At 39.1% G+C, this 16,585-nt stretch overlaps 1 protein-coding gene across 1 annotated transcript; it reads right to left on the bottom strand.

Annotated features, from left to right (window-relative positions):
• Nucleotides 1-5: 5 nt before the first annotated feature.
• On the bottom strand, nt 6-16,355 carry slc7a10a (solute carrier family 7 member 10a). Its single transcript, XM_043243935.1, has 11 exons — nt 16,109-16,355; nt 12,169-12,373; nt 11,741-11,892; nt 6,392-6,517; nt 4,518-4,671; nt 3,343-3,466; nt 3,146-3,249; nt 2,962-3,058; nt 1,967-2,116; nt 1,690-1,867; nt 6-1,596 (listed from the first exon to the last, which is right to left on the bottom strand). Exons 1-11 carry the CDS (start codon nt 16,254-16,256, stop codon nt 1,499-1,501), a joined length of 1,536 nt encoding a protein of 511 aa, XP_043099870.1. The 5' UTR covers nt 16,257-16,355; the 3' UTR covers nt 6-1,498.
• Between the last annotated feature and the right edge of the window lie 230 nt (nt 16,356-16,585).

The following is a 16,585-nucleotide window of genomic DNA, read 5'->3' on the forward strand; positions in this document are numbered from 1 at the left end:
CGACCTTTTCCAGAATTAAATTTAATGTGCTAATATTGTTATTGATAAACACCTTTTAACATATTTTTTTTTTTACAAAACACAAGTATATCAGCATACATATCTATAGTGCATACAATAGCGAACATATGTATAATTAATACATACGCCTCACACTTCACTAATGTCAGGAATGCGATCTCACAATGAATCCCTGATGTATTCGAAACAATATTTACATTAAGATTTCACTGTGCTGTGAATTTCAACGTAGCGTGCCGCTGTGGGCTGTGTGAGCTTGAACACTGCTAGTCTGAGGGACATCACTGAGTAGACACTGAGCTGGACCCATGGAGAGAGAAGAGCACTGGGGTGTTCATAAAGGTAGTGATCGGGCGTCAAGAAAAGATCTAACCAGAAGAGGGCACTCAAGTGACGTTTAGTTGCAAAATCGCTAATCGCAACTCCTTCAGATCCAAACTCTCAAAATCTGTTTGACGGACTTTTGTGGTTTGTTGGTCAGTTTGAAACGAAGAAATGGATATTATCGCTGTTGCATAGCTCAGTGGAATGTCCATAGTCAGTGCCCAAAACAAATGCATCCCAGTCAAAACAGAGAAACGCCTAGGTTATCTAAAGGCATTCCTCTCCTTTTTGGACAACAGTTGAAAGTGTCTGGCTAAGAAGATTTTTTTTAAAAATGTAAAGCACCTTTTATGTAAATAACGTTATGCGAGAAGAATGAACTTGGAACATCCCATGGTTCCTATCATTAGCATAAGGATTGGCAGTGCTAATAAGTGCTGGGGCAGAGCCTCTGTTATACAGTGGCAAGAGATTCAGGAAGCAAGGCAATAGGTTTATCGTGCAATATGAGCTAAAAATTTGCAAGTATATTAAAGTGCCTAGACTATTCTTGCATAGACATTTTGAGCGCAGCTATACGTTACTACTTTCTCGCTTGAGGGAGTCAGTAATCATTAGGAGGACTAGAGGACAATCCCTAATCCTCTAGGTGAAAAAGTTCAGACTCACAAATGGAGTTTAAATATCAGACTGGGTTAAGAGGTAAACAGGCTTCAACAAGTCCCCCTTCTGCTCACTCACAGGGGGATTACTAATAAAAAAATCTACTTAAAGATAAAAACCTCAAAAACAGAGCGAGATCCTGTAAGGCACATGAGAATACACTGACAGTTCTCAAAAATCAAACAACTCCCAGAGAAAACATGAAGAGGTCAAGGGAATTCATCTCCCGCAGGACAGGAGGAGGGTGCATTCAATAACAAGGTGATGTCCGAACAATTGTATGTGAGGGGAGAACAGTTACAACTAAGAAATGTGACATCTGACTGAGAAAACATACAACATCTGTTTCTTCTGCTGTGATGGCTGAGTCTCAGAGGAGCTTCTGGAGAGCATCTCCTCGCGCACAGCATCAGACAAGAAAAACACTCAAAAACGGATGGAGAACAGGTCTTTGCTATTCCAAAAAGGAGTGCGAGGAGTCCTCTGCTGCTCACAGCTCTGATTTCTCTGTAAGAGGCTGTATTTCAGAAGGATCATCCTGAGGGAAGACCACATAACACACTTTCTGCCCTAGATAGGTGACTCTCTCTGAAACACACATATATTTACAGATGTCAGATTGTTTTTCATCGCAGAGTGCTAACAAAACCATGCAAAGCAGTTTTGGCTGGTCTTACTCACCCACGGCATTGGAAATCCAGTGTGGTTTGTTCTTCCACTGCACTCCAATGAAGTAGATGGGGACTCCAGTGAGCATGATGACCAGGCCCATACCACACACCACTGGCTCCGAGTACAGACTGAAGCCCAGTAACACTGCCCAGAACACTAGATAGCTACAAGGGACCAACAAGTTCACCTGCGCGAAGTTAGAGAAGGAGAGGGAGGTGAATACCAAAACAAACACTGACCAGGCAATCTAAATCCATCTTCCTGATGAGGACTGTAAGTGAAGTACCTTAATGGGTCGGAGCAGTTTGGGTTTCTTCCACCTGTAGTACAGAAGCCCAGCTATAGTGACTCCATATGAGAGGTAGTTTATAAAGGACACATAGTTTATCAGGTTATGCGTGTCCCCGATGCACAGGATCAGTATGGTCGCACTACACTATGGAGAACAAGAGAGAAGGACATGTTGCATGAGTCTTTTTGACTCAAAGGCCACCCCATGGTCCAACCATTCCTGATATAATAACTGAACTAACAAGCACACTGATGTCATCACACACCATCTCAAATGTTATTGTAATCATTTTGAAATGGCTCAAAGTCTACCATGATTTGGTATAATCACCTCAAGATAGGAAGGGTTTATTGTGTTTCATCACCCACAAGTCATCTATTGTGTAGGAACGTGCATTAATATTTTCCCAGAAAGAGACAAAAGTTTTATTTGCAAATGTTTTATGCAATATTCCAATTTTCCAGCACATGTTAAATTGATGGAAATATAGCAATTGAGTATTTATTTATTTAACCAAGATTAATTTTGTGATTCCAGAATAATCAAGATTCTAGAAAGTTAGTGAGGACTCTCAGTTTAGCAAATTATATTTTTAATGATATTAAAGATATTTAATGTAAGTCCTGATTGAGAACCACTTGTCAAATGTGAATCAAAATGTAATATATACAGTATATATATATATATACACACATAACCAGCAATGTTTAAACCTGTCTGTCAGATGAGTAGGCGGTCCTTTACTGTTGTCCAGAAAACAACAGGACAGATTAGCTAGTGTTTAAACAACAAATTCAGTACAATCACATGAGTTTTCTATTACCTGTAAAATGTGGTTAAATGTGGTTTGTGTGATCTGTACACAAAACATTCTGGACTCGGAATCAGACCGGAATCAGAGCAACCAAATCATGCAGACTGAAAGCAGTGTTATGTTGCATGTGCTGTGTGTGTGTGTGTGTGTGTTTGAATAGCTCTTTCTCTCTCACACAAACGAGTAGGGCAGGAATTGGTGTGCAGCTCTTAAGATGGATCATAGCCAGCAGATAGGGCAGGTGACCTTCTCTTGCGCCTGAGAAACACAACCTGTGGGGCAGAGACAATGAAGCCAGTTTTAGCTTGAAGTTTAAGGGTTGCTGTATTAGGCCAGGTTATGCTCAAATATTTCTTTACCTAGAAGATGTAAACAAGTATCCGTTGATCCCTCCAAAGGTTGAAAGAGCTACAGAGATGGGCATCACCCAGGAAAACATTCCTAGCAGCTTCTCTCCAAATGTCTGCAACGCAACACACAAAAAACAGATGCAAATTTTTCGAGGCACCTAATAGATGGTACATTGTTTGAGCCAGAAGAGGTCAGAGAAACTCACCACAGCGACAGCGTTAGACTCCAGCAGCTCTTGAGGGGACATGGAGGAGAAGTACGCAATGTTGGTAAGAGTATAGACAAGCGTCACCAGAGGGATGGAGATGTAGATTGCACGTGGAAGGTTCCTAGAACAGAAACCACACCATAAAACACATACAGCAAGAGTTACCTGAGGTATTGTACTTTAAGCAGCTTTTCTTATACATACTGTAATGCATATTTTAGTTCAAGAGAAAGTGCTTTGACATTACCAACATTTTTGATATGTAACAGTATCATTTTACTTAAATTTTTATATATTTTATTATTATCTATAATATTTAAGATTTTTTTGTTTTCAGTCAGTAATTGTTTTGTGATTTTGTGCTTATTTGTTTTAATACATTCATTAAGCTCTTCATTATTGAATGACTAAGGCTCTTACATTTTAATTTTTGTAGTTTTAGTTACCAATAACAACACTGTATAGTAGATTTTCATATAATAAATAACAAATTATTAAATATGTATAGGCTATGTGCACACACCTCTTCTAAAGCAGATTAGTTAACGTCTAGATTAATTGACCACATTTTTGCATTTTTTTGTTGACTGTCTTTTAATTCGTTGCCCAGATTACTCTTGAGAAAACATGACTAGTGTTTGGCAAAAGAGCTCTTTCTGCCATCCAAACGTGCTTAAAACGCAGAAAGCATCTCCAATGGCCGCCAAGTAATCCTTTCTGTGACCTATTTTGTGCATTTCCGACAACTTGAACACTTTTGAGGATGGTTTGGAATCTGTGAACAATACGGTACTTGAAGCAACGTGACATGAATGTATTATGCGGATTACAATACGTTTTTGTTTTACTAGTGGCTGCTTTTATTTACACGGTTGCAGTATTTATTGTAGCTTGGAGCTTGAAGGTATTTATCAGTTATTTGCGATATTTGCGTATGGTTTGTGCGTTAAACAAGGCCCATGCATCCATTCTTGTTTGTACACTATGCTGTAGGGATGTGGTTTGAATGCAGTTTGTTGATGGAGAACAAAGAATATTTACTCTGTAGTAACCATGCTAAAACGTGTACATCTCCTCACCAGGCGCCCCAGGCACATTGGGGCCCCGGGCGACTGTCTCTATAGCCTGTTAGATGGGTTGACCATGATTGTGACAGACTATAAAAGACTTACTTGCGAGGCTCAACCACCTCTTCAGTGACGTAGTTCAGGAAGTTCCATCCACTGTAGGCAAATGAGGCCTGCAGGAAGGCCAGAGCAATCTGCCCTACCGACGGATCCTTTATGAACTCAAACGCTGCTTGGGGCTCCAATGCATCATAGTGTCCTAGAGAAAAAATACAGGAAATGCTTACGACCTTGTACCTGTAGCATAAAATGCTGTGTATTTCTAATGCTCTGTTCATATGCCATCAATTTGATTTCATTATTCCACTAGAAAGCCCAAGCCTCCAAAAAGCCTTTCTCTCTCTTGTCACTCAAGTGTGAAACTGCACTGCTTAGTTCTCTCGTTTACTCAATTCTTTCTCTTGTCAGTTCAGGGAATGCCTCCAGACAAGCTCGCTAAATAAAACGTAAAGCCTTCCCATAATGGGTCATAGCCATTACCTGCAACTCTAGACCCAGGACAGTACACAACAGAGCATGACTAAGCACCACTGCTTTACTGTAACAGCACTCGGTTGTGTAACAAGTCACATAATATACGCATGGTTAAAACTATTCTGCAAATTGAGGCTAAAATTGGCATTTTGCTACAGTCTACAGTAAATGAGTCACCTTTATAATAGACTGCATTATAATGCAGTTATTAAATGAACTAAATGTCATTCTGATGACAGTAAATGAGAACCAATTAAATAATGCAAAACAGAGGTTTTATTGGTGAGTTTTCTAGAGGCTGAAACGCACTGAACAAGTTGTTTGTGTTCGGAAGGACTTGAAAGTCTGGTAGTTGTGTAATGTTTTGTGTCTAGTGTTTCTCTGTAGACATTTCCAAAGTCAGCAAGTGTATGATGTCTGATGTTGGCAAGTGTTTTGAAATGTTTACATTTTAAGAGCTGTGTAGTTTTAGAAGGGGTGTTTTTTTAAACTAGGGTTGGTTTTAGCTGCAAGGTGCTTCACTGTAAATAAATCACTTTGATCGAGTAAGTATCAGGGGTGCCTTTCCTGAAAGCAGATATGGTCGCAAGTGCCATCTTCACCAATAAAGTTCAATAGAATTAACAACCATTATTATCTTATGGTGCTTTTGGGAAACACACCCCTGCTTAGTTAACTTATAATAAAATATCTACCACTAGATGTCACTAGTGGAAAAAACAGAGAATTTTCCCCAAAACCAGCAGAAGAATAAACAACATCAAGGTGAGCAAATAATGACAAAATCTGTATTTATTCATGAGATGTTAACATATTCCAAGAGGGTTTAAGCTTTAGAAGTATTGGTTTTTAAAGGGTTTAAAATAGCCTATTATTTGTTTGTGTTTATTTTTATTCATTATATAATAGGCAACTGGTCTGTTTAGACTGACAGCAACTGGCTTTAATGTTAGGAGTGTTTGATGATTCATGGCATTCTACTGTGGGAATTATTCACAGATGTGAGTTTATCAAACTCTTCTTTCTCTACTATTGCTTATTTTTCTTCTATCTCTTAACTTCCGTGAGTTACATACTTACCAATATCATTGGGAATATATAAAGGTTTGTTTTTTTTGCATATTTTGGACTGACTGTATCTGTACATATGCACACTATGTTCAGGAAATGAAGTACATTGCTTCTGTCCTACGATTTGGCCTATCAACTGAAAGTGAAGGAAATAATCAATAGGTATACAGTATAGAATTGTAAACCATTTAATGTTCCATAATTAATGTCACTGCACATTTATATAATGTAAGATGTTTCGGCGGTAAATCGGTGCTGCATTGATTTTAATGTTAGACAGCACAAACAGATTTTTTCAGTTTTTTTTCAGATAGAGTAGCATATTTTATGACAATGTCTGGCAAGAAGGTAAGTGTAAAGTGTAATTGACACACCTTTGGCAATCTGGATCATTCCCACTACAATGATGAGGACGAGGGCCAGCAGTTTCCCCACGGTGAAAATATCCTGGATCCGTGTTCCCCAGCGCACACTGGAGCAGTTCACCCAAGTCAGGAACACTGGAAAAACATACAGTAAACTGTTAATCATTCACATATTCTAAACTCACAGTTTTTGCTTTATTGAGATGTTTTAAAAAAAGAGCTTTTTCAGAAAAAAAGAGCTTTTTCAGAAAAAAAAGTGCCATGGGGACAAATCAGGTTGTGACACAGCAATGGAAGCAGTGTGATTTTGTTGGCAGAGCAGCACTAACTGGTCACATGGTCCATTTTATTAGTTTAAAGAGGGGAAATAAAGATCAGATGTAACTAATTTTACTGCTGCAGGCAAAACACTAACCCATTCATGGCTAAGTGGTTCTCAACTAACAGTTGGGGCCCACTCAGCACACTTCCAAGGGAACATCAAGAAAATTGAATAATTGAAAATAAGACAAAGTACACATTAAAATCAGCCAAAACAATGAAAAATCTTATTTGAATTCAGTTTCTCTGCAACTTTTTTTGTCTTGCAAAAACTTAGAGAGTGATTTATGTACTAAAACTTGTATTAAAACACACACACACACACACACACACACACACACACACACACACACATATATATATATATATATATATATATATATATATATATATATATATATATATATATATATATATATAATAAAAATAAACTCAGAAACACACAAACATCCCTTTTCGTGATAAACCATAAACAATTATTGCACATGCACCTTTGAAACTTTACTAGAGACACATATGGTTTACAGGCAATCGACAATGAAGGTTACAGTTATATTCAATTAGGACATTAAAGAGACCTATCTACTGACTGAGAAAAACACCAGAAGAAAGATGTTCCTGATCACCTGTGTGAACAAGCCATAGATGTGCTGCAGGGAAGCATGAGCCCTGCAGATGTAGCAAGAGCAATAAACTGCGATGTCTGTAATGTACAATGAAGAAGACGTCAGGCAGACACTAAGATCAACTGATTGTCCTTGCAGTGGAAAACCATGTGTATCCATGTGTCCCTGTGTTCGCAAACTTGTAAATGCCTTGTTGGAAGAGAGGGTATCATCGAAAAGCAAGAACAGTCCATGAAGATGAGATGCACTGTTAATACAGCTAGCGGCCACACCAGACCCATTTTGATGTCAACCTTTACTTGTTTATCCATTTCTGTTTATCAAATGCCTACGAGACTTTAGTTAACATCTCAGTTTTTAAACTCTTTATGAGAATACCTTTTTTTTTTATATCATTATGCATTACATTTGGAAGAACTGGAAACTCCCCCCAAGAAAAGAGTACTTTCTCAAGGGGCATCAATACAAAGCAGACCAAAGTTGACGGATGAAAAAAGTAAAACTACACTATACGTTCAGGGACGGAAGTACAGGCGTTAGAGGCCATTGCTTGCCTGTACATCTGTGTTTGAGGTTAGTGGCTTCTGTGTTGAGCCGTATTGTGTAACAGCTCCGGTGTAGATCCGGTACACAGAGGTCCGTCTCCAGGGCTTGACGGCACAGCATACCCAGGCATGCCGAGGGATACACTGGGCAAAGGGGAGACGGGTTACCCCCACTCATCCATCAATGGCCGGAATTGCCCGCCCACACACGCAAACACATGCAGGGCATCTGTCAGACCCCCCTAGACAAACAGCTTCCGATGCCCCACAACAAAACGACCCAGACGCCAGCTGAATTTTTGGTGAGAGTAGGCAGTCGACAAGAACGGCTCACGACCTGCAAACTAACAGCTAACCTGCACAACTTCATCAGCTCGTGTGATCCTGAGCTCCCTACACACCTTTATGCCCAGACAGCGTTCAGTGAATCTTTTTTCTTAGAGATAGTAGAGCAGTCCTTATCTAAGATAAATGTACAACTCATGGTAAAAGCAAACAATAAAACTTAACCTGCATACTGAGTTTATCCAAATGTACTTTTTTTATATATTTTATTCAGAAAAAAAAATGTATACGTTGATTGTATAACAATGGTTTTCTCTTCTCTTAAGTTCAGTGTGAGTTTTGCTAATTTATGGAAACCAGGCAACATAGCTCTCTTATAAGAGATTGTATACCCAAGAATATTGTTCATACTGTATGTTGTTCTAACCTTATATGACTATTTGTAAGACTCTTTAACTTTAACTCTTTAACACGTAATTAATAACACACATTAATACACAATATGCACTGACATGCGGTTATTCACTTTATACCATAGGTTTCAGAGCACTACAATGTTTGCCATGAGTTTTGTTTTTTCTTGGATCTGACTCCAGCTCCTTCTTGTTTTGTATCACAGTGCAGAAGTGACTAAGGGTGGCCAAATGAAGTTAAATGAACACAAAGCTAATGAGAGGAGAATTCTAATGAAGTGCTAACAGCCTTTAAATCTGCCAAAATACAACCACTCACTTCAAACCCCCGAGAGGGGCATCCCTCTGCAGCTAATTGACCGATAAAGCCAACAAAAGATGCACTAAATACACAGAAATGTGCAAAACACTACAAGACTCTGTGGCCAAAGCCTGAAATAAGTGTTTTTTGTGTTTACTCTGTTAAAATGGTAGTTTTTTTTTAAACTGTATTATAAAAATTAATTTAAAAAAAATAAAACAGCAATGCCAGTGACCAGTATTTGTGGGAACCACTTAAAAATGCTTGAAAAAGCATTGTTTTATTTTATTTTATTTTATTTTATTTTGATTTGAATTGTCTTTGTATTGTCAGGATGTATGTACTTATAAATGTTTTTGTAATAATATTGCAGACATGAGCAACCAGAGTTGCGTCACATGAACAGATCTTTCAATCTCTTGAGTGTGTGGCCTTTACAGGAGAAGCTTTCCACACACCCATAAACCAATAAAAAGGTACAAAGCATTAGAACAGTAAACTACCTGTCATTAAAGATACAGTTGTAAAAACGCAATGTGGCACACATCTTTTTTTCCAAGTCAAATGAGAGCCGAGTCAATTGAGCTGAGTTGTATTATGCAGGTTAAAGGAATAGTTCACCCAAAAATGAAAATTATGTCATTGTTTTCTCACCCTCAAGTGGTTCCAAACCTGTATGAATTTCTTTGTTCTGCTGAACTCAAAGGAAGATATTTTGAAAAAAGTTTGTAAGCAGGCCTTTCTGGGTCACCATTGACTTCCATAGTAGGATAAAAATACTATGGGAGTCAATGGTGACCCAAAACAGTCTGGTTACAAACTTTTGAGTAAATGACGACAGAATTTTCATTTTTGGGTGAACTATTCCTTTAATGCAGGTTCGATGTTGGTGTGTTTGTTTGTGTGTCCAGACCAGCAGATGCTGTGTGTGTGTATTTCACAGTGTGTAATCTGACTGCAGCGGACAGAGCTTGTGACATTCATTCAGAACATTCAGAAGGGGAGGGCAAATGTAACACATGGTGCAATATAGACAAATTCTCACACAGGGCAACTAAGAACACTCACTCGCACATAACTGGAGGTTCATGTAAAGGTTTCCATTTAACATTAAAAATATCCACCGCTGCATCAACAAAGACAGTTAGAAAAAAACCTGAATAGGCTAGGGTCGTGTACTTACAAAGCATGTTCCTGATTTTCAATAATTAATTGTTGTATTTGCCATTGGATTTGATATACAGTATAACAAATCAAATAACCTAATTTTTTTTTTAAAAAAGAGAAAGATTCAGTAAATCTCATGTCATTTTACAAAATTTACAATTCACAGTCCAACTATAAACTGAAAGGGAGCCATTATATTTAGAATGCACGGGGCATTTATGTGGCCATTTGTGTGAAAAATCAGTGGTGAGTGTATGAAGACCTCAGACCATTTCATGCAAATGTCTTATTATCTTATTTAAGGGTATTTATTTTGTCTAAATGTTAATGGCAGAAAGGGGGAGGGTGTGCTTTAGGGTGTGCCCTTCCTAAGCATGACTCACACACTCCAAGCAGTTTATCAAAAGATCAAAATTTGCTCCTCATTTGTCAGGTTTAACGGTATTTTAGCGGTATTCACGAAGTCCCGCCTCTATGCTCTTGTCCACCAAAGAGCATTGGGGTAACTAGGGCAACTGCAAGGTCCCCAAACAATACACAATACAGAGGAGACGCCCACATGTTCCGCCGGCTCAAAGCCTGGCACCATTACGGAGTCTGACGCCACACAGCCTGAGGGTCAGGTGCCCTAATACCACAACATCAATACTAACCCCACCCGGCTATCCAGACCCATACAAATATGTTCTTTGAATATCTGGCTAATAGGAAGAGAGTGCAGCGATTTGGGATGCAGGTCTAGCATCCTTTGATAGGGCACATAAATTAGGTGTCTTCCTTAAATAGAGCCATTGGCCCTCATCACCCTGCTCTTTGGAGTATGACTCAAAGCTTTCGTTGGCTGTTCTTCAGGACAGATTCTGGATTCTGCTGCCAAAAATAGGGATGGATGGCTCAGCTCAGCCAGCACTGTCATTAGGACCACTGCCCTCACTTTGACACACCCCCAGTACTCCTTCCTGGGAGACCCTGTCCAGATCTGACAGGTCCAAACCAGCCGAGTCACGGGGCTCTTCTGAAACAAACACACACGCACTTGCATAGACATACATTTGACTGGTTTATCTCCACCAGCTCCAAAAATATCCTGCCACGTGCCCACCAGGGTTAAGTACTAGGATCAAGATTGAATTGGGAAAGAGAGACAGACAGAATTAAGGCCAAAGTAGACTCATCAATGCTATATCTACTACTCAGAGTTCAATTCTGAATGCACTAGGGGTGACACCATTTTACAGCTTTATTAATTTAACAGCATCAATGGATATTAACATAATAATTACTAATCCTAATTACCTCCATTTTTACATTACCTTTGCTGTCATCAAACATTCACTGAAGATTATCTTTAAAAACACTAACAATTTAATAACAATAAACACAACCTGAGAGAGCACAAGCAGTTTAGACGGATGGATTACATGTAATCTTCAGCAGATATTCAAATATCCTTATTTTTTATGATTTCATATCTAATTTGATATTTTCATATCTGCTATTTCTTGCTTCTTAACCATAACATGAACCACATTGTCCAAATTTGTCATTATCAATGCTAGTATACAATGCATTTCTATGAACGGATTGCTATATCTAGAACATTTTAATTAAGCGATCATTATAAAACAGTAGTATCAAATCAGAGCTGACCTGCTAAAGCAGAAGAGTGCATTTTTACTAACGGCGTGTGTTTTACTCACAGACACAGGTGGTTGAGAGGAGCCGGGTGGCGATGTATGGAGGCAGGCAGTTAGGGAAGGCAGGCTGCAGCACATAATTGGAGAAGGTGAGTGCGATCACAGCCAGAGTTGTTGGGTACATGATCAACACAGCACTCCACAGCAACAAGAACCTGTGAAAACATAAACAAATGGCCATCTTTATCATCACCAATGCAGAATAAACTGTTAGTGTTGCATCTGAGCGAGCAAGTAAACACATGTGAATCTCCCCAAAGAGAAGCTCTTCTGTTTGTTTTTCACACAAACTGAGACATCCACATTGTCCCATTTAATATTGCGGCTGTACATGCATTTCCTGGGGATTGAACAAATGACCTTGGCATTGTCAGTGCAATGCTCTAGTGTTTGAGCTACATGAATTCTCTGGAGGGCAACAATAGACCTACCCCACCAGTCCCCCGAAGATCTCAGTCACGTATGAATAGTCTCCACCTGATTTGGGGATGGTGACGCCCAACTCAGCATAGCAAAGAGATCCCAAGGCACAGATCCCTCCTCCTAGAACCCACACAATGAGTGAGAACCCAACACTGCCTGCATGATCTAGAACCCCCTTTGGAGAGATGAAGATCCCTGAGCCAATGATGTTGCCTGAAAAAGAATAAGCAATGTTTTGTTTAGTCTTTATTTATTGTTTAGTCTAAAATAAACTACTTTATTAAATGAGCCCTTCACCTCAGGACATGATTGGTTTTCTGTATCATAAACAAAATAGACATACAAAATCAACACAAGATTTTAGACCAGATGTAGCAGTAATTCAGTTCAGCTCAGTTCAGCAGAACAGCACGACTCATTTGAACCGTGCAAGCTCAGAACTAATGCGTTTACTGTTGATCACGCCACTACTGAACAGCGCTGTGAGCAGCGACTTGGGTTTGGAGCATAGGTTTTCAAACAGTCCACAGATTCTGCTGTGATTTAAAGACATTCTCACATTAAACATTAAACACTGGCATGGAAAATAGGAGAAACATTGTGTGACAATAATGCAGTAAGAATACTTTTTTAATCCAAAAACCACCAACATTTACAATGGATTTACAGTAACTGTGATATTGTGGCAGACATTTTGGATATATATATATATATATATATATATATATATATATATATATATATATATATACATACACACACACACACACACACGCCCCCTGGTGTGTCCACTTTGTCGAAGTTTGGACAGTCCTGGTCTATTTTGAAATTGATATATTGAAATATTTTTTTATTTGTAAAAATTTGCAATCTAGTTGTTGTTTTTTTCAGTGCGAGACAATGTGTTCTAATAGATCTGTCCTCGCAGCTGTCAAAACGCTGCTGCACATTCCAGGCAAACAGACGCGAAAATTAAGATCAACAATGTTAGAGTGAACATCAGTTGTGAAATCAAGATGAGCGCCCAATATCCAGTAAAAGGTAAATGGTCTGCATCACTGCATATACATCTTAGTCAAACCACCCAGAGCATATGCAGTGCCTGAATGATTATGCCTCAAGAAACTTAAACAAAAGAGTTTCAATTATATCAGGCTCAGCCGTAGTTATGGGCTGAAGCATTATGTAATCCTTTTGGGTTCTCTCTTTGTCTGTGGGTGTTCACATGAAATAGAATTTGGTAGTATTGTGAGTGAATGTGAATGTTTGTATGCCTCAAAACCGCACAAAGGATAGGGCACTGAAGTTGATGAGACAGAGCCCAACGCATCACAAAAACACTCAGTCAAATGAGGCTTAAAGCTCCTGAGTGAGGCCGTGGGGTCACACTGCACCACACTTGACTCTGACTGCTCATACAACACAGACAATAAAAAAAAACAATGTCCGCTTGGCTGATTATTAGAAATATTAACTCTGCCTTGCCCAGTAGTGAAAAAAATACAAAAAAATTGTACTTAAGTAAAAGTATTGCTACTTAAGAAAATATTTAACTTACGTACGAGTGAAAGTTCAAAAAAATAATATGACTCAAGTAATAATAACATAGTCTGCTGAAAAACTACTCAAATTATTGCATTATCTATTTTTATGAAAATGTGGAGATGTGAGCATTATGAAGCATTATGTTAGAGAGTGAAGACGCAAATGGTAATACAAGAATTGCTTTTGGATTATGTCACTATTTTTACATCCACATTTCAAAATACAGTTTGCAACTCCTTTTAAAAATAGCCCCAGTTATCGTTCTATACGAGTCGGACCTGTCTGTTTTTGCCTGAAGCTCAGGGCTCCACCCGGGTAGTTTGCACGTAAAATGCCAGTTTTTAGTGCTTTGCTGGAAAATAAACATAGTGAAGCTGAATAATTTTATTCAACTTAAGCAAAAGTATAATTCAGTTTTATCCAAGAAAGTGGAAAACATTTTTTAAATGTGCAAAAGTATTTGCAATTGGTTATGACACAATTTTCAAGCAGATATTAAATAATTTTATTGTCATCTTTGTCAGCTTTAAGAAAATATACTGTCTTAAAGTGTTCGTGCCATTTGCTGACATTAAATTGTGGTGTTTATCATCACGATTACAGGCCATTTGTTATTCCCCACTCTAGATACGGGTATTGGCATTGGATATTGACAAACTAATTTCAGTCAACCACTAATTTAATTCAAGTTTAACTCCAAAGAACTGATCAGTGTAAATGAGGTTTCACTGTGCCCACATTACTTAAAGAGGAAAATAAACTGCACTGGCAAACAAATGTGTTAAGGAACAGATAAAATTTGTCACTGACCTTGAGTAATATCAGGACGACATTGTAGAACAGAGAAACTTTCCCATGGTCAGGAGGTAAATAAGTCACCAGCTGCTTTTCAGCAGTTATTTTGCCTCTAGAAGACACTTCCTAACGTAAATGAGCAGTAATCTGCAATTTTACACTCTATACTTAAAGGTTGTCGTCAGATTAATGTCAAACCTTTTTTAAGCGGCGAATGGCTGTAAACAAAATTGTGAAAGCCACTAAACCGTCAACATAACTGAAATCTTCAGCTGCACCTGCATGTTAATGTTACTCAGAGAAATCAACCTCAAAAAAGGAACCACTTTTACTTGATCGCACAACAGTCAGGACAAGGCCATAAGCAAACAGTTAACATTATATCTTAATCTTAACCTTAATCCCCTTAATCTTGTTTATATATCTCTATAAAAACCTAGCGTGTACTGTACCTTTTATCCCAGACAATAATGGCAGAAGCCTACATTAGTAGCTAATATTTCAAGGTACGTTTCCTGTATTGAAACTGGCTTTAAAGAATAAAACTATGCCAAGAAATATTCACTGGAGTGAAAAGTGTCACTACTAGTATTCTCGATCCTATAAGGCTTCACGAAGACCAGCCAAATAACACGGTTATGAGTGACATAACACATTACAATTGAAATTATTAAACTTTTTAAAGCTTCCATTAAACGACCTGCATCTGAGCAACAGAATAACTTTGTTGAAGATCCTCAGCTCACATTCCAATGAATAGTTTACATTAAAACGCTGTAAAATATATTGTACGCAATGAACATACAGTACATGCTGAGGATTATTCATTGTGTTGATGTGCCCGAATGATAAAGTGTTTTACTTCTGTTATTTGTAACATAATTAAAATGGTTGTGCACTTGTGAGAATGCCGTTTTCCAGTCCAAAACCCATTTAATCTTATACCGTGATTTAACCGACTACAGTGAACGCTTTCGCTTTGACATCCGTAACGAGACATTTGTGTCTGCGTCGAAGGCGGCAGGACGGTTTTGCTTAGTCTGCACGAGAGTCTACGCTCCTGCCTGCTTTAATTCTGTATTTTCCGCTGCGGTGTATAGCAACGGAGTCGTATATGGTGGGTTTGTTCGGGGCACGCGAAGGACACAGTGTAGTGGGTTGTAGCCACGTAAGCGCGGGGTTGAGTTTCAGCCCGTTTCTCTTCCTCAATGATGCAATCCGCGCTCTGATGAACAGAGTCTGATGGAGACTACTGTAAGTAGCGGCATGGCACGAGACGCTCTTCTCTGCGGAAACCAAGCAGTGCTTGGACTGTTGTCTTAACAGAGCGAGACAGCCTTGCGACGTGACGATATACGTTTTGAAACCTAGTTTTCGAAACTTTACTTTTCACCACAAACGCTCGACATTTAGAGCGAAGCGCATGCCAGATAGCAGACGTGGATTTGTATCACTGAAGAGAAAGTGTACGAACGAGCGAGGGCTGAAGGTACAGCGGAAAGAGAAACACACAGTATTAAAATGACAGGCGAAGCAACATGCCGAGAAAAAGTTGAAGTCTGGTTAGAGCGCACGCGGTGGCATATGAAATATGAGGAAACATCTCACCTATAATTATGGCGCACGCGCTCAAGAGACCAATTTCTTTTTTGAGAGTCACTCTGTCCTTAGATCCGCTTTGGTTTCCTCCGGAGTCTAACATCTTCTGCTGCTCCGTTTTCGCGCAGTTTCTCCGGTTCGTTTCGGTTCCATCCATTTCTGCGGCTGTTCAAGAAAACTGCATCTGTATCCGCGCCCGGTCTCATATAGCGAGGTGATGCAGGACGCAAGGCGCTCACGCATGCGCAGAACTCCCGCTGCCTGCCTCCGTGGAGATCAACAGGTTGCGCTGTGCGCTGGCACGTGCTCACCTGAGCCGCGCGCGAACAAAGAGCCAGACACCTGTGGAGCATGGCAGCACCTCGATATCACAGCGATCAGTATCCAGTTGTATAACAGTTGAGCGTGGGTTTTCAGGAACGGTTCAAAAATGTCTTTAGACATTTATTTTAATGTAAAATGTGACTGGCTATACGGGGGTTCGTG

This window comes from Puntigrus tetrazona, chromosome 7 (genome assembly GCF_018831695.1).
Source record: "Puntigrus tetrazona isolate hp1 chromosome 7, ASM1883169v1, whole genome shotgun sequence".
Taxonomy (NCBI): Eukaryota; Metazoa; Chordata; class Actinopteri; order Cypriniformes; family Cyprinidae; genus Puntigrus; species Puntigrus tetrazona.